A 17,565-nucleotide genomic window follows, 5' to 3' on the forward strand; every position below is an offset into this window, starting at 1 on the left:
TCTCGTTTGATTGATCGTGACGGTGGCAGCTAGTCACCCACGCTCAGAAGTGAGAAAGCAAGGAGGGTCCTTGAGTCCCCTCACCAGGTCCACACCTGGCCAGCCCCGGCTAGCCCTCGTCTCCCCGATGCTAGTGGCCCAGCCTCTCCGCCAGCCCATGGGACTCGGAGAATGTACCTGAACAAAGAGAAGGGAACCTGAGCCCCTCCCAGCACGGCCAGCTTCTTACCTCCCTGCACTGAAGGGCAGGCAGCCTGTGAGCAAACGCGCCAGCCTGAACACATCTCCTAAAACCAGCCGAGTTGCCACCTCAAGACGTGCTCCCAGCTCGTGGGATTTCTTGGTGCCCGCGTCAGTGGGGAGAAGCTAACGGTTCTAACGATTGCAGGTGTACTCACTCAGGGGCAGAGACAGCACACAAACCACCTCTCGGCCATGACTTTAATCAAAGCAAACGTTATTCTCACACCCAAACTGCAGCCTGGCCAGTGGGTAGGTGACAGGCGGAGGAGGCCCCAGCCCAGCCAGACCTCAGGTGAGTGAGGGTCAAGGTGAACTACCTGTTAGGGGACGGTGAGGACTCCGGGGCGGGCAGTCCTACAGGTAATGGCAGCGGCCTGGCCTGGGGGGAGCAGAGCCACAACGGAGGGCGGCTCAGCCTGACCCACGTCACTGAGGCCATCCAGACACAGAGACGTGACCCAGTCAGTTTTCAAAGCCTTTGATGTGATGCGGCCCCACCCCAAAGGTCACTGAGCCGGCACAGTGGACGGGTCCCTCTCCGTGTGGTGGTTGAAAAAGGGCTTGGGAGCTAGAAATGGCCGGTGACAAATGCAGACAAACCACCCACATGGATATGGACCAGCGCCCCTGAGCGGGCGGGGTCCCTCTGCAATGGCCGGGTAAGCAGGGAGGGCAGCAGTGTGGCCGTGGACATTGCATGGAAGTGTGGGAGTGGGTGTGGGCTGCCCTGTGCCCAGGCTCCAGGCAGCATCAGCTGTGTGGGGTCCGACACAGGACAGAGCACTCAGGTCTGCTCTCGACAAGGAAACAGTGCTGGGCTAGGGGGCTCGGTCTGGACACAACTCAGAAGAGACGCCGAGATGGGCTGAGCCACTGTGCGTGCTGTCTGCACACAGTAGGTGCTCAACAAAAAAGGGGCAGGGAGTGGGGGAGGTGCGGGACAAGTGGACAAAGGCAGTGGTCACAGTGGACAGGAAACCTGCCCAGACCCGCGCCCAGAGTCCAGCCCTCGCACGAGCCCCTCTTCATGGGGCACTGAGCTGACCGACCCGTAAGACAAAACAGTCAGCATTTGCCTATTTGAAAATTAGTCACTTTGCAGCCTGGCCCACTCTCACAGCGGGAAAGGGGGTTAGGGGGAAGCAGTAGCTTGAGGACACTAGCGTCTGTGCTCGGTCACACGCTGGGCCCTTGGGCCCTGCACCTTGTCTCCCCTCCGCCGTCACTGGGCCATTTGCACCACCACCGCTCTCCAGGCTTTCTCCTTGTCAAACTCCTTCAGGGGGCTTCTGGCCACCTGTGACCAAGACAGGCAAAGGTCATTTTGCTGGCCACCTGTGCACGGGACAGCGACTGCATCTGCACCTACCCTCTGCAGGAATGGAGCCTGGGCTGGGGCAAGCTCTCCATGTGGCCACATGCTGGCTCTGGGTGGGGGTGGACACTGGCCTGGTGTCCAAGGAGGCCAGGGCTCTGGGGGTCCCACACCTGCTCATGAGGCCTCTTCCTGCCAGTTCTCTGAGGGGCCAGCACCCGGCAAGCCAGCAGCTGTATACAGTAGGTGCTCAATAAATACTTGCTGATGGGGGAATGATACACCTCAGTGCAGGAATAAATGGGACCTTCAGGCCCTTCCTGGGGGCAGGGGATGACACCCCCACAGAGACGGGGTCTGGACCTGACCTGGGACCCTGTGATGGCATCGGCAGGGGCCTGACACTGGGGAAGGAGGACCCTCAAGGCAGTGGTCAGGCAAGACCTGAAGAAATGGAGGCAGCTGCTGGCCCCAGCTCCCGGGTCCTTCCCCCCACTCTGCACCCTGGTGTCCCAACACAGAACCAGGTCCACTGCACGTACAGCCAGGGACAGAGCCAACATCCCCACAGGAGACTGACCACAACCAGGTAACAAGGAAATGGTGGTCCTGAGGCATGTGATGGAGGGAACAGCACAGGGACTGGATGGAAAAGGTCAGGGTCCCTGAGGATGGGGCAGGAGTGGGTCCCCCAGGAGGACCAGGAGCAGCCTGGTGGGGACACAGCACCAGGGTGTGCAGAGCACAGGGTGTGAGACTATGAGGGTCCCAAGGGTGGCTGGGCAGGAAGTATCTGGTGTACCAGGGGTCCCTGTAAGACCCTGTACAGGGAATTGTGCACCTGAAGGGCAGTGGGCTGGTGTCCCAGTGAAAACAGTGCTGGACAGGTTGCCCACAGGGAGGGACCCAGACCCCCAGCCTTTCAGGTGTGGGGACGAGAGGAGGGACCTGGGTGGAGGTTCCGGCAGCCTGGGCCTGGCCAGAGGTCTGGATGCCAGCACACATGCCAGGAGCGGGTAGCCCCTCCCAGAGAGCCGTGTGCAGAGGGTCAAGAATCCTAGCACATTTGCAGAAGCAAAACTGGAAGCATTCGGTCCCCAATATTTTCTCAGGATGGATTTGTGTTTGCCTAGCTGGCTTATAAAACATTCCATATTTTACTTCTCCAAGATGTTTCTGGGAGTCTTGAAAGAAGCCAGCAAGGGTGGGTGTCAATGGGCCTGGGCATAGGAAGGCCCCACCAGGACAGGGAGGCACTGGCTCCGAGGCTCCAGGCTCCAAGCCACTCACCTCAGCAGTGGGGCGCTCCTGTGGGCCAGCCGCCTGGAAGCGCGCGCACTGGATGATGGTGCCCGTGTGCAGACTCGCCTGCAGCAGCAGCTCCAGCAGCAGCAGCAGCAGGAGCACGTCGTAGGATTGCTGGCAGGGAAACGGGCGTGAGCAGGAGGGCTGGGCCCCCCACCCTGGCCCTCAGGGCCCCCACTCTGTGACCCCCACCCCCTAACCCCTCTGGCCAAGGAGACAATGCAGCCAGCTTCCCATGCCCACGGCCTGAAGGTTGGGAGCAGGTTCCTGCTCAGCTGCATGAGGCCCGGGGCTGTGACCTCAGTCACCTGAGCAGGACCCTTCAATGTGTGGCTGTGGCCGAGGAGCACTCAGTTCTGCTCTGCATTCTGCCCTCTTGGTTTAACAGGCACAAAATGTCCTGCCAGCAGCCAGCCTGTGGACAGCATGGGCTGCCCGCGGCCAAGTCTCCTGAGCCCCTCAACAACCACATGGCAAGCAAGGGAGCGAGAACTCCGCTGCGCAGCCCCACCGAGGACGCCTGTAAGGGTGGGGGCCGGTCATGTGCAAGCCAGACACACACTCCTGAGATGGGCCAAGTCCATTCTGGAGGAAACGCGGGGACAACAGATTCCTTTCAGCTCTGGCCAGAGGCCGGAGGGTCCCACACAGGCTGCTGGGGAGAAGGGGTCTGAGGAGTGACCCAGAGGGGCCGGAGGGCACAGAGCACTGGGCAGGTGGAACCGAGGAAGCCCCGCACCAAAATGCAAGCGGCTAAATGTTTACACGAAAGAGACCCGTGTGGCTCAGTGGTTGAGCACTGACCTATGAACCAGGAGGTCACAGTCTGATTCCCGGTCAGGGCACATGCCCGGGTTCCAGGCTTGATCCCCAGCAGGAGGCAGCCAATGGATGATGTTTCTCTCTCATTGATCAATGACTCTCACCTCTGATGTTTCTCTCTCTCTCTCCCTCTCCCTTCCTCTCTGAAATCAAGAAAAAAACAAAGAAAAAGACCCGAGTCCATACAATGTCACCGTTAAAAACACTCTCAAGTTAATCAAACTTAACCACAAGTCCAATAAGATCGCAGTCGTCCCCACCTGTGGTTTCCTTCCACGTTTCAGTTACCCGCGGTCACCTGCGGTCTGAAAATACTGAATGGAAAATTCCAGATATAAACAGTTCACAAGTTTTAAATCACCTGCCTTCTGAGCAGCAAGATGAAGTCTCGCAGGGCGGGCTCAGGACACGACCACTCGACTGCTCAGCCTCTGCGCACCATCCCTGCCCCGCCCCTGTCCGCACTTAGGAGCCCTCTGGGTTATCAGATTGGCTGTCGTAGGTTCAGGGTGCTCATGTTCGAGTCGCCCTCCTTTTACTTAATAATCACCCCAAAAGCACAGGAGCAGATGCTGGGAATTCGGGTATTTCAGAGATGCTGCAGAACTTCCCTTAGGTGAAAAGGTAGAGCTTCTTGACTTAATCGGGAGGAAAATGAAGCTGGTGCTGAGGCTGCGAGATCCGGGATCCGGGGTGAGAACAACCCTCCCTCGGGGACGGAGGAGGAAGTGCTGCGGGTTTTGTCACCTCTCAGGCTGCGCAGCCGCCCTGATGGGGTGCGTGCTTAGTTCAGACGGGAAAGGCCTTAAGTTTGTGGGTGAAAGACAGCAGAAGATGGGCTCCGATTGACGTGTCACCCAGAAAGCATGAAATCACATGGAGACCTCAGCAGGGGACCCCTGGAACCGTGACAATAGTCATTTGCTACAAGTAAGGGAGGGTCACACGGACTCAGCAGCAGGTTTAGATGAGAAAACATGAAAATCCCTGCAGAGGCCGCGGCTATGGAAGAAGCTGCTACCCCACCTTCCAGCTGCTGCAGCTGAAGGAGCCCTTAGGGGAGGAAACCACAGCCTGTCCTGGGTCCTCGGCCTCAGGCCTCCACTAGGGTCCTGGGACGCGTCCCTGCAGAGAAGGCGGGGCGACCGTAGCAACACTGCTTTCTGGAGCCTGGCAGGTTGGTTCTAACATTCATTTAGAAAAACAAGCCCCGAGCGAGGTCACCGGGAGAGCCGAGCCCTGGGGGACTGGGCATCTGGGCGCTGGCACCACCTGCTGGAAGCTTCCCCGGTCAGGGCAGGACCGTGCAGGGTGCAGCAGACGGAAGATGGAGAGACCTGAGGTGGACCCACGCAAGGCGCAGCCTCTCAGATGAGGAACAGACGTGCTCTTCAGCAGACGCACCTGCACCACTGAGCAAAGACGGACCTGGGTCCCCTCTACGCCTCGCTCCAGGGTGAACTAGGGCACACGGCTCTAGCCTTTCTAATTACAGCTTAAAACCCAGGGCAATAAAGAAAATACAGACGAGTGTAACTACACAAAACACACAAAAACGTGCACACGACAGAAACCACGGCAAACAGAATGAAAAATGACCTCAGAGCTGAGCCCGCTGCTCGAGTTACCAAAGCCACAAGAGCAGGGCACAGCCCGAAGTCAGAGGAAAGGCAGGTTCCCCTGCGCTCACAGTGGGAGGTCCTGTGTGCACCGGAACCCTCTCACCCCGCTTCAAAGTGGGTGACAGCTGCTCCCGCCACCGTGGGAGGGACAGCGGGACCCCTCTGGCCTGTGGGGATCTAACGGCACAGATGCTCTCCCCTCTGATCCTGAGATGCGAGGCCGGGGCAAGCCCTGCAGAGCTGTTCGCACAGTGTCAGGACCTGGAGCAGCCTGTCCCCGTACTGGGGACTGCCTGGTGACCTGGGTCACACGGACTGCATGGGGGTAATTAAAGGAGACAGATCCCTGACTCTGAGGAAATGTCAGGAGAAATTGTTTGGTCAAAAAAAAAAGCAAGGTGTGGAGATCCAGCAGCAGCATGTGACCTGCTTTGTCAGGAAGGGAGGGACGCTCTTTTTTTTAAAATGTTTTTATTGATTTCAGGGAGAGGGAGGGAGAGGGAAAGAGAGAAACATCAATGATGAGAGTCACTGATCGGCTGCCTCCTGCATGCCCCCGACTGGGGATCAAGCCCACAACCCGGGCATGTGCCCTGACCGGGAATCGAACAGCGACCTCCTGGATCCTAGGTCGATGCTCAGCCGCTGAGCCACGCCCGACCAGGTGGGGCTCTGACTTCTGAGCCATGTAAACACTTCATAGATCCAAAAACAGTGCTAGAAGGGAAAAAGCATCCAACCTTAAGGCTGAATTTAAACAGAAAGTGTAAAACATGACTCTGTGGAATCGACGGCACGGAGGGGCTGTTTCACCCCCAAGGACTGACCTTGACCTGCAGCAGGTACGCTTGGAGTGACGCTGGGGAGAGCGTTGTGAACAGTGTGAGGTAAAATGAAGCAGTAACTAAGCGTTATTAAGAAACAAGGTTTTTGCAGTAAGAGAAAAGGGCTGCAAGCAGGAAAAAACGGGTGTTAAGGGAAAGCCCTAGAATGTGAAATCCGAGTTGGAAATACAGACTTTTGGGGTCTTTAACTCCAGGGGGGGCAACAGTAGATTTATGGTTGTTCGTATGGAAAGTAATACAATAATTATTAAATAACAATAGAAGGGCCCTGGCTGGTGGCTCAGTTGGCTGGAGTGTCGCCCCGTGTACCAAAAGGTCGTGGGTTTGATTCTCTGTCCAGGCACATGCTCAGGTTGCGGGTTCAATCCCCCATCGGGGTGCATACAGGAGGCAACAAATGGATGTTTCTCTCTCACATCGATGTTTCTCTCCCTCTCTCTATAAATCAATAAAAACATACCTTTGAAAAAACAGTAGAGGAATAAACGGTTTTGAGTCTCACCCTGTGAACCCGTCTGCCCACCCTGTGTACACATTTCTCAGCTCTGTCCGCTGAAAGGGCTTAGAAGCAATGACACCCCAGAAGGAAGGAGCCCAGCAGCCACCAGAACTCAACATCCACACACGGTCCCCTCCAGAGGAGCCAGGCCAGGACCAGCCATCTGTGCTCACCCACAGGCAAAGGTGCTGGACAGGGTGTCCGCACGGTGGGACTGACACCCGGCGACTTCCTTCCTGCAGACGGGACATGAGCCTCGCCAAGGGTCAGCCTGGCAGCTGCTGCTGAACCAGGCGGAGGGCCACACCTGCGCTCCTGCTGACGCCACAGAAGTAGATTCACAGGTGGGATCGTCTCACAGACAATCAGCCCAGGCTCCAAAAAGTCAGTGCATGGGGGCAGGGTGGGGACTGTCCGGTGACTGACAGCCAAATGCACATTCTTGGGACAATTCATGGACAGTGAATGTGAACTGGACAGCAGGGATGTCACGGGACAACTTTAGCACCTTAGGTGTGACCACAGGACCGTGGATGCTCAGCCTGAGCTGGGAGCAGAGCTGGCCCCATGGGACAGAGGGACACAGTGGGTGTCAGACACCTGCCCGTCCTCATGGGAAGCAAGCTGGAGCTGGCCTCATGCCACAGTGCACAAAACCCTGTCCTGGGGACACTCCCCCCAGCACATGCGAGGCATGGGCAGCTACAGTTTTAAATGAAGACACGCACCTTGAGGGCTGGTGGGTAATCTTCAAACACCTCCACGACCCTCCTCACGCTGAAGGTCAGGTACCCCACGGCCGTGAAGAGCAGCGGGGACGTGAGGCTGCAGATGGCGATCAGCACCTCCACCTGGGAAAGCAGATGGGCTGTCGAGGAGCCTGGGCTGCTCAAGCCCCTCCCAAGGGTACGGATCCACACATTTGCTCCACCTGCAGCTCCTGCTAAGGCGTCTGCCCTGGTTTGCCTGCTGATCCCAAGTGCACCATGTCACGAGTTTCCTCAACTTGTGCATAACTAACTGTGCAGGAGGGGGCGTCACACTGTGGTCGCTGGCCTTCTCCCACTGCCAAGGCCTGCCTTGTACCGTCCCCATGTCCGCAGTGATGGCAACAGTCTGAGAGACCACACGACGCCGGCGCAGGACATGCGGGCCCAGACCTGGCCACTGTCACTATCAAATGAACGACTGACACCCAGCAGACTCGGGATGAGGCTCGAGGCCAGCTCCTCCCCTTCGGCTGAATCATGGCACCTCCTCCCGAGTGCATACGGCACATGCCCGCTGTCCCCACCGACCGCCCAGCCCTGGGACAGCCCCCGCAGCCCTGCAGCCCGGTTCCCACCTACCAGGCACCTGCTGGGACACTCCGCGGTCACATGACTGGCAATGGCGCTTGGAAAACACTAAGAAGAGAGGAGGAGACTTCAGAGGTGACAGGCCTGACCACTTTGACCTCGTATGAAGCACTTATCATGTGCTAGCTGTTGCGTGTTTAATATAAAATCATAGCATACAGTAAGTGTATTTTATGAAATATGTATTCTGTTATGAAACGACATAAATATGTTAAAGGTTATAAATTTATATAAGATAAAAAGCATGCCTGGCTGGTGTGGCTCAGTGTTTGAGCGTCAACCCATGAACCAGGAGGTCACCATTTGATTCCGGGGCCGGGCATGTGCCCGGGTTGTGGGCTCATCCCCAGTAGGGGGCGTGCGGGAGGCAGCCGATGGATGATGTTTCTCTCTCTCTCTCCCCCTTCCTCTCTCTCTAAAAATCAATAAAAACATTCTTTTTAAAAAGTATTTTTCAGGAAAAAGTAATACAAAAACTACAAAATAACAGAGCCGTTCAAATAAAAGCAGCTACCCCACTGACTCACTGAGTCGTGGACTCAGTCCCACATTCCTCTGGGCCTAGCGCCCGCGCCCCCGCTCTCTTCTCTTCCCCGTTTTCCTGCCTAAGCGCCACCAAACTGAGCTGGTGAGCACAGCCTGACCAGCCAGATGGACAGATGGACGGACAAGGGCTGAGCTGGATGTACTCACGGCCACTAAGATCCAGAAGAATGTCACCGAGAGGTGGGGGCTCGAGACCGCGTCGTGCACGTTCAGAGTGATGACCCCACCCAGCACGGCCGAGACGCCAGCAATCACCTCAATGACCTGGGGGGGGGGCAGTGGAGGTGGTGTCACCAGGGGAGTCCCCAGAACACGAGTGCCCCAGGCGTGGTAGGTGGGCAGGGGGCTGAAGAGCATGAAGCAAAGGACCAACATGGTCCAGGACGACCTCCCAACGAGCACCAGAAATGCATCCCTTCCAACCCAAAAATGGTGCACAAAGGAAGACACTCCCACCAATTCAAAGGCCAGTGGGAAAAGGCACAGACCAAAAACAGGACAGCAGAATACGCACACATGACGGTTCAGTCCAGCCTGAACTGACCCCTCCCCCAAGTAAAATAAAGTACCGAGGAAGAAAGGACCGTTTTCCTACCGAGTAGGATTTCAGGATCCGTGCAGGAAACGCCACATTGTACAAAATGGTGCTGTCAGTGACAGAGCCCTGAAAAGAAAGGACACGGTGACCTCCCCGTGCTGGGGTTCCCGCCCTGGCTCAGGCCATTGCCCGGCCATGTTCTCAAACGTGAGTGGCTGGAAGTCGCTGGTGATCACCAGGAGCTCACACAAGGGTCTTCCTTGCATGTGAGGAAGCATCTACACCCAAGGTGGCCCTTTCAGCAGACTGGGCCTCTCCGTGTGATACTGCAGTGGGGGGGGGGGGGGGCGTTGTCAGAGCCTCAGATGGAGCCGGTCCTGCTGCCCCAATGACCCAGGGCCCGGGGGAGCTGCAGCAGCCCAGCCCGCCACAGGCGGGCGAGAGTTGGGGGGCATCTAGCACATCCCCTGCAGTCCCACACCAACAGCACACAGCTGCACCCACCTTCTGCCGGCCAGATGCCTCGCTGGACCTCGCGGAGACAATCACCGTGGCCGCCATGAGGAGCTCCAGCAGGAGCAGCAGAATCAGGTTGAAATTTATCTGTCAAAGGAGATCGGGGGTCTGAAAACTGACTTCCTTCACTGTGATCCTGTAACCGCAGACGGTCCCATGGACAGGCCTCGCCGCCCGCTTGCAGCCCTGGGCAGCGTTTTGGTCCAGGGCTTGATGCAGCACCTGTGTCTGATCTAACCATTGGTTCCGATATAAACCTTCCCTGGCAGTCTGCCCCTCCTGGTCTTTAAAGAGAGGAAAACCTACATTCATACCTAAACCTGTGCACACTTACAGTGGCTCTGTTGCGGAAAACAGGACACGGGGTTTTGGGAGTGATATTCTGCATCCCGACTGTGCTGGCAGCTACACAGACCTACATCTGTGTTAAGTCATAGAGTAATATCCTAGAAAGTGTCAACTTACTGTCAATTAATATTCACAGAGCTATATACTGGAAAATGTCAATTTAACTGTGTAAGCAGGCCAGTCCAGAGCCTGCCCCACCCCTCCTCTGGGGCTCCTACTTGGGGGACACCCCCACCTGCCCTCATCACCCAGGGCCAGGTAACCGGCAACCAGGGGCAGCCCCCGTGCCCGGAGCCCTGACATTACTCACACAGCCTGTCCTCAGCCTGCTCCCTGCCCTGTTCCTCCCTGAGACCACAGTGAGGGCTCCTGCGCCTGCTGTCCCTGTTCCCTGTGCCTCCTGTGTGGCCCCCGTGGCACGGCCCCTCCTCTGGGGACTTTGAGCACAAACTGTTGTTTCAGTGGCCAGTGTCTCCTGACCTGCGGGCCTCACCACACCTGAACAATAGTGAAACCAAGGTTTAAGCTAAATGCAATTTGTGAACTTAATCTTCAGAACCCTGTGTGCAAACTAAAACAGAGACCGTCCGCTCTTCCAGAGCATTCGTGGAACACTGAGGAAAACTGACCACCTGCTAGGCCACAAAGCAGCCCTGGTAGGTTTCAAAGAGTCAACACGGCACAGATCGTGCTTTCTGACCATAAGATGGTAAGATTTGAGACTGATAATGAACGGATGATTTTTAAAAAATAATAAATGGGTGATGTTCCCACCCAGAAATGTTGGTGCAGGCCCTTAACAATCCTAGGGTCACGTAAGCAGCCAACCAACTCTCCTGCAGACGCTGTGGCCGGCTGTTTCTCTCGGACCTGCATCCGTCTGTCCATTTTCTGTGCCTTATTGCCTGGCTCAGTCTTACTGGGGCCACCCTACCCCTTTCCTGCCCGCCCCCCACTGAGGTTTTTCCTTTTTTTTTAGAGGGTGGAAGTGAGAGAAGGAGGGAGGAAGAGAGAGGGAGAGAGGGGGAGAAACAGAAACATCGATGTGAGAGAAACATGGCAACTGGTTGCCTCCTGCATGCAACCCAGGTATGCGCCCTTCCCTGGGTATCCAACCCATGACCCTTCGGTGCTGGGCTGACGCTCTAACCACTGAGCCACACCAGCCAAGGCCACCTTCCTGGTATTAATGCAAATGACTCCACGTGGCACCCAGAGCAGGAGGCTTTTCGTGAGGACTCTGATGGGTCCTCGTTTCTATGAGATTCCCTCTCTCGGCTCTGGGATGGGCGTGGCAGGCTCTTCCTTTGCTCTTAGAGGTGCACCTCACCGCCAGCAGCATCACAGACTTGATGAAATACAGGGTGTACCAAAAAATGTGTGCGCACTTTGAATAATGATTAGTTCCAATGAGTTAGATCTGAAAAGAAGGAAACATCAACTGAGCTGTCAGCTGTTAAAGTGTGTATACATTTTGGGGGGACACCCTGTATGTCACTACGTTCCTGTTAATTTTTAAGAACTGTTGTGAAGAGCCATTAAAATATTATCAATAAATCAGTCCACTGGAATCAGTGAAAAAGTTAAAGACAATTCTTTCCTTCAGACTGATAAGTAAAATTATCCAACTTTGTCGAACTCGAGGGCCATGACACACATTTAGACGTTTCCGACCCACGGACAGCGCTCAGTGACACCAACCACGCGTCCCCACAGCAGAGACTCAGTGGGGGGGATGCATCTAGGAGGAAAGAGACAAGTGCTTGGGACCCGTGTGGCTCCAGGGACTCACGTCTATTGCTGACGGGTTCAGGACCAGTTTGCATCCAAACCAGATCAGACACGTAGTGGTGACAGCAAACGTGGAAACAAACAGCATCTGAAAATTGGGGATCTGAAAAAGAAGGCAGGCGGAGTTCTGTTCTCCTTTGCATAACTAAAGAGGTAGAGGCAACGTTAAACCTAATTCCAGGTCGCTAATTAAAAATCCTACAGACTGTGACATATAAGAATCAGCTGGGGCAGGTGCCCTGCGAGCTCCTGGGGGCAGACGATGGGCGGGCACAGGAAGCCTACAGTGGGGGTGCAGGGCTGCTGTGGGCAGTGGAGGTGCCTCCCACCCATGCACAAATGTGTGCACACGCACACATGCACATGAGTGCAGACACATGCACACACAAGTATGCACGCACACAGGTGCACTTGTGTACACACGCATGTACCTGTCCACCCTGTAGGGCCTGGGGTCCCTTCCACAGCCTGTGAGCCATGTGGCTGCCCCCATGGTACAGAGGGCTGGACTCACCGCATTGGCATTTTTCCTGGAAACAGCGAAGCTCACGATAGCCGAGGGAATGCACTAGAAAGAAAGCAGAGTTCAGTGAGCAGTGTTGTGGCCACTAGATGCAGGGGTTTCGCTGGACGCTGAAAAGTCCCCAATTCTGCCAGAATAACTTATTCTGGAAGTTTTAATTTTTCTGACGAGATGAAAAAGACATTTGCTAGTGACTAGCATTCCAAGTGGACACACTCAGAAGCTGGAACGCAGCTTCCTGCGGCTCTAGACCAGGGTTCCTCTCTCCTTAAGAAATTACCCAGCCCTGCCAGGCGTGGCTCAGCGGCTGAGCATCGACCTAGGATCCAGGCGATCGGGGTTCAATTCCTGGCCAGGACAAATGCGCAGGTTGCGGGCTCCATCCCCAGTTGGGGGCGTGCGGGAGGCAGCTCATCAATGACTCTCATCATTGATGTTTCTCTCTCTCTCTCTCCCTCTCCCTTCCTCTCTGAAATCAATAAAGATATATTTTAAAAAAATTACCCAAAAGGGGAGACGCATCATCGCGCGAAGGAAGTGGGAACACTCAGGAGTCCAGGGCCATGGGGGGTTCTTGTCGGGGCCCCAGTTTGACCCCCAAAGGAGCAAAGGGAAGAGGAAGGAGGGCAAAGGCATGGGCCTCAGGGGACGGGGGTGGTGGATGGGGACCAGCGTGGGGGCCTCGGGCCACATCAAGCGCTGCTCTTGTGGGCAACGAACCCCTGCAGACCCCGCAGTGGGGGCAGCACAGGCCTCAGGACACACAGTGGTGGTTGGATGGGGGTGGGAGCTGAGTCACTGAGGGCCAAGGGGGAGCCCTGGGGACCCCATGACCTGTCTCTCCAGCCTGTCACCTGAGGGTGAGGGGGCCGCCAAGAATTTTGCTGGGACACCCAGCCCTGAAGCCACCAGGGTCAGAGGTCAGGGTACTCTGGCCCCAACAAGAGCTACTCCAGTGGTGAGGACATAGGGTCGCCTAGGAGGTTCTCTGCGAGACCCAGGATGTGCCCTGTGCTGACTAGTGGCACCCACAAGCAGGGTACAAGCTGGGGGAGGGGTGGGGTGCCGTCCCAAGTCACGGAGGTCCCAGAGCTGCCATGTCAGAGACCAGGATGCCTTTTCCAGCCCAGGAGACTGTTGAGTGGCTCAGACTTGCTTCATCAGTCATTTTCAAAAGTCATAAACCCCACTGAAGGTGAAGTCCCACGTGGAGATTCTGAATGAGTGGCAAGTGACAGCAAAGGGTAAATCTCAGGGCACAAAACCTAAATGCACAGCTGCAAACCTTGGTGCCAGAAGAAGCAACTGAGGGCATGGCTTACCGAGCCTGCAGCACAGCGTAGATAGTCCATCTCGGAAGGAAACACGTTGCCCAGGTACAGCGAAAACCCCGAGGTCACCAGCAGACAGCCCTGCAACACAGCAGCACGACTCAGGCAATAGCGTGGCCATGTCTGAACACCACAGGGCACAGCTGTCTGCATGGCACCAACATAGAGCCTGGATCCTGCCGGACCTGACTCCTGCTTGGAGGATGGCCATGGCCCACCCTCCCCCCAGTGACAGGCTATCGGCTTCAATACTTATTTGGGGAAGGAAAGGAGGGGCCCTTTCAAAATTTAAGGCAAGAAATGGTGCCTCTCCCCAGAAAACGCTGTCACCCCAACATGTGCAATTTCTGGGCCTCAGGATCCCCACCCCCAGGTCCAGACACAAAGTCCCATTCACCTCAGGACTGAGAGGTGGAAACTCACTGCAGAGGGTAAGGTCACAAGGTGCAGGTCAGTGTTAAAGGTCACTCGGACCCTGGATCTGGGCAGCGGACCTTGTGTGTCCCACTGAATGGCAGTGCTGGGCCTGGGGGCTTGGGAGCCTGAGGGGCAGAGGAGACCATGGCCCATACCTAAGTGAGGACGGGGCAGCAGGATCAGGGGCTGTGGCCGCAGGTGGCTGGGGTTGCTACTCAGAGTCCAGGGCCCCAGGAGCAGGAGGGAGCAGGAGCCTCCTTAGTACCCCACGTGGGTGGGGGTTCCAGTCTCAGTAGGTCAGAGACGGGGTCACGGCAGGGGTAAGGTGAGCAGAACTATTGGGGGTACTGCCAGGCGGACCTGAGGCCTGGGGAGGGTAACAAGGTCCTGGCCTGGATCCTGGTTCTCAGCCAGGGTGGCATGGAGCCCTGGGGTTCCCAGGTAACCACCGCGGCCAAAATAACTCCTGCAGTCGTCATGGGCCCATCCAAGCCCATCTGAGGGTGAATGTCCCAGGACCTCAGGCAAGTCCCTCAAGTGTTTGGTCCCCCTGAGGTCTGACTCCCAGCTCCCCGCTGGCCCTGTTCTTCTGACTCCATGGCCCTGGCCTCCTGCCCCAGGACACTGTCCCACCATTCACTCTGCCAGAGGCTCCTCCCCACCTCTGCAGGGTGACTCTAGACATCCCCACCCCAGGAGTCGAGGGTCAAGGAGGCCATCCCAGTACCATGCATGACCCTGCAGATGGTCAGGTGGGCCCTAGGCTGTCCCAACCTCGGCAGGACACGAAGCAGTCAGAGCCCAAAGGCCCAAGGGGCTGGTGCCATATATACCAGCGAGCGGAGGACAATGATTCGGAGAACACAGCACCACGGGGCTCTCCAGAGCAGGGTAATGGACTAGCTCTGTCCCATTGGGCCTGGGAGAAACACCAGCCAGGACACACCTGGTGCAGCTACTCACCCCCATCAACACGGAGAAGACCCACGTCTTGTGACTGAAGCAGGGGGGCAGCCTCGACGACAGCTGCAGGTCGCCGGGCTTGGTGTCCGCATAGCTCCCCGCGTCTGGCCTGCCCCGCTCCAGGGTGGCCATCCGGTCATAGCTGAGCTCCTCCCTGCAGGGCTCCTCCCTCGTCATGGCGCTGGGGACAGACAAGGACCTCAGTGCCACAGGGCAGCTGTGCTCGGAGCTCGGTGTCACCACTGTTCTCAACCACTCTGAAAATGCTCCAGTTAAAATAAATCGTTTTTCAGCCCTTGCCGGTTTTCTCAGCGGTTAGAGCATCGACCTGTGGACTAAACGGTCCCGGGTTCGATTCTGGCCAAGGGCAGGTACCGTGGTCGCAGGCTCAGTCCCCGCCCCGTCCTGGTGCATGCAGGAGACAACCAATCAATGTCTCTCTCACATCGATGTTTCTCTCTCCCTTCCACTCTCCCTGAAAAGCAATGGAGAAGGTATCCTCCGGTGAGGGTTAAAAGAAGTGCTGTGAACCTGAAGAAGGAATTCGTTTCCCTCTTCACTTAACAAGCTGACGAAGCCACTTTCCCAGCAAACCTCTGTCTGGACTCAGGGAGGGCGCTGGGCTTCAGGTGCCCACTGACCGGCCCTCAGTCCTTTCAACTCCCGCCTCCCAGGACACACTGGCTCCTCCAAGCCCTTAAATTGCTCAGGGTGGTAACTGAGCCTGCAAACACGCCCCACCCCCCGCATCAGGTCCTGTCCGTCTGTCCGTCCCTGCTCACCTCCCAGCTGCTCCTGGGGCAGCGGCGCTGGTCTCCGGGTGAGGGGCTAGCTGCTGCCCAGTCATCCTGCCTGGGGTTTCCAGCAACAACTATTCAGGGAGGGACAAAAGCCCAGCAAATGTGCTCTTAAGCCAGGAGCAGGAGGACCTCGTCCTGAATTTCAATGAGATGGAGCGAGATCCTGGAAAGTTCGCGGTGGTTGTGTAACCGCTGGCCCACAGCCTTGCCGGGTCCTGTCTTCACTCCGCCGGGAAAGGGAGGGGCCACCTCAGTCCCACAGTGCAGGCAGGTCGTGGGCACCGGGAGGGTGTCTCGGAAGGGGTGCACCTGAGTGAGATCCCCAGCACAGAGTCCCCCAGGTGGAGGCTGGTGCCCTGTTTTGGATACAAAACTTTAAGAAAAAAACTTTTTTTAATCTTCACCAAGGATATTTTTTCTGTTGCTTTTCAGAGAGAGTAGAAGGGGGGGGGGAGAGAGAGAGAGAGAAAGAGAGAGAGAGGGAGGGAGGGAGGGAGGGAGGGAGGGAGGGAGGGAGGGAGGGAGGGAAACATGGATGTGAGAGAGACATCGATTGGTTGCCTCCTGCATGTGCTCTGTGCAGGCCGGGGATCGAGCCTGCAACCCAGGCATGTGCCCTTTACCTGGAATCAAACCCAGGACCCTTCAGCCGGTGGGTTGACATTCTAACCACTGAGCCAAACTGGCCAGGGCTGGAGACATAACTTTTTATTCAAAGGCCTTATGTCCTTTCAAACAGGCTTTTTCCATCTCCCATGATCATACATGGAAACCTCCTGCACAATGCCACACACATACACGTCTGCGCTCAGCCTGGCAGGGTGACCCTGGACCTGGTCAGGATGCTGGCCAGTCCTTTCCTGCACGGAGCCCCTGGGTTCCCGTGGGGCCCTTTACTTCTGCCCACTAAGCAGAGGAAAAGGCCTGGGACATACTTCACCCAGAGACACTGGCACTCAGTCACAGCGAGACTGTGCATGGGGCTCGAGCTGAAGCATCCCAGCAACCGGCTCCTCAAACACAAACCCATGTGAGCTTAAGCAAAACATCCGTTTCCAATGGTGGGATGTTCTGTTGTCTGTTTTTCAACCCCAGCAAGGATTCATGTTCACAAACTATAACCTGTGAAGTCAACGAGGGTGTAAATGGACTGAAAAACCTCTAAAATGTCCTTACCGACTTTTTTTTTTTTTTTAAGGTATTTTTTAAAAATATGCTTTTACTGATTTTAGAGAGGCAGAGGGAGAGATAGAAACATGGATGAGAGAGAAACATCATTGGCTGCATCCTGCACGCCCCCTACTGGAGATTGAAGCTGCAAGCTGGGCATGTGCCCTGACCTGGACTCAAATCGTGACCTTCAGGTGCAACCCACTGACCCACACTGGCCGGGCTTTATTGACTATCTTTTAAATTGATAAACAGAATTAATAGGAATTGGCCCAACTGGATTGAACCCTTCTGTATTTCTTTTTTTTACTGAGTTTCAGGTGTACAATTACATAATTTACAGAGACGCCCCTGCTGTTTCCCAGTCTGGCACCGTAACAGTTATCACGGTATCATTGACTACATTTCCTGTGCTGTCTCTGCGTCTCCATGACTGTTTTGTAGCTACCGATCAGCACTTCTCGTCCCTTTACCTCTTTGGCCCAGACCCCAAATCCCTCCCCTCTGGCCACCATCAATTTGTTCTCTGTGTCTATGAGTCTGTTTCTGTTTTGTTTGTTCGTTTATTTTGTTCTTTAAATTCCATATGTAACTGAGATCATACACTGTTTGT

General features: G+C 56.0%; 1 protein-coding gene across 5 annotated transcripts; it reads right to left on the bottom strand.

Moving 5' to 3' along the window:
• Positions 1 to 424: 424 nt before the first annotated feature.
• On the bottom strand, positions 425 to 15,865 carry MLC1 (modulator of VRAC current 1). Of its 5 annotated transcripts, none has more exons than XM_081128943.1 (12): positions 15,765 to 15,865; positions 14,983 to 15,163; positions 13,594 to 13,683; positions 12,263 to 12,316; positions 11,750 to 11,851; positions 9,598 to 9,696; positions 9,151 to 9,219; positions 8,703 to 8,819; positions 8,001 to 8,057; positions 7,380 to 7,502; positions 2,849 to 2,977; positions 425 to 1,540 (listed from the first exon to the last, which is right to left on the bottom strand). In XM_081128943.1, the coding sequence occupies exons 1-12, from the start codon at positions 15,827 to 15,829 to the stop codon at positions 1,466 to 1,468; spliced, it is 1,161 nt and encodes a 386-aa protein (XP_080985069.1). In that variant the 5' UTR covers positions 15,830 to 15,865; the 3' UTR covers positions 425 to 1,465. The 5 variants fall into 5 exon arrangements, with proteins under 5 accessions (XP_080985069.1, XP_080985071.1, XP_080985072.1 ...); XM_081128945.1 differs by having other exon boundaries at positions 14,983 to 15,317; positions 15,765 to 15,800; XM_081128946.1 differs by lacking the exon at positions 15,765 to 15,865 and adding an exon at positions 15,514 to 15,654.
• Between the last annotated feature and the right edge of the window lie 1,700 nt (positions 15,866 to 17,565).

The sequence above is a fragment of the Miniopterus schreibersii genome (assembly GCF_964146895.1).
Source record: "Miniopterus schreibersii genome assembly, chromosome: 2".
Lineage (NCBI taxonomy): Eukaryota > Metazoa > Chordata > Mammalia > Chiroptera > Miniopteridae > Miniopterus > Miniopterus schreibersii.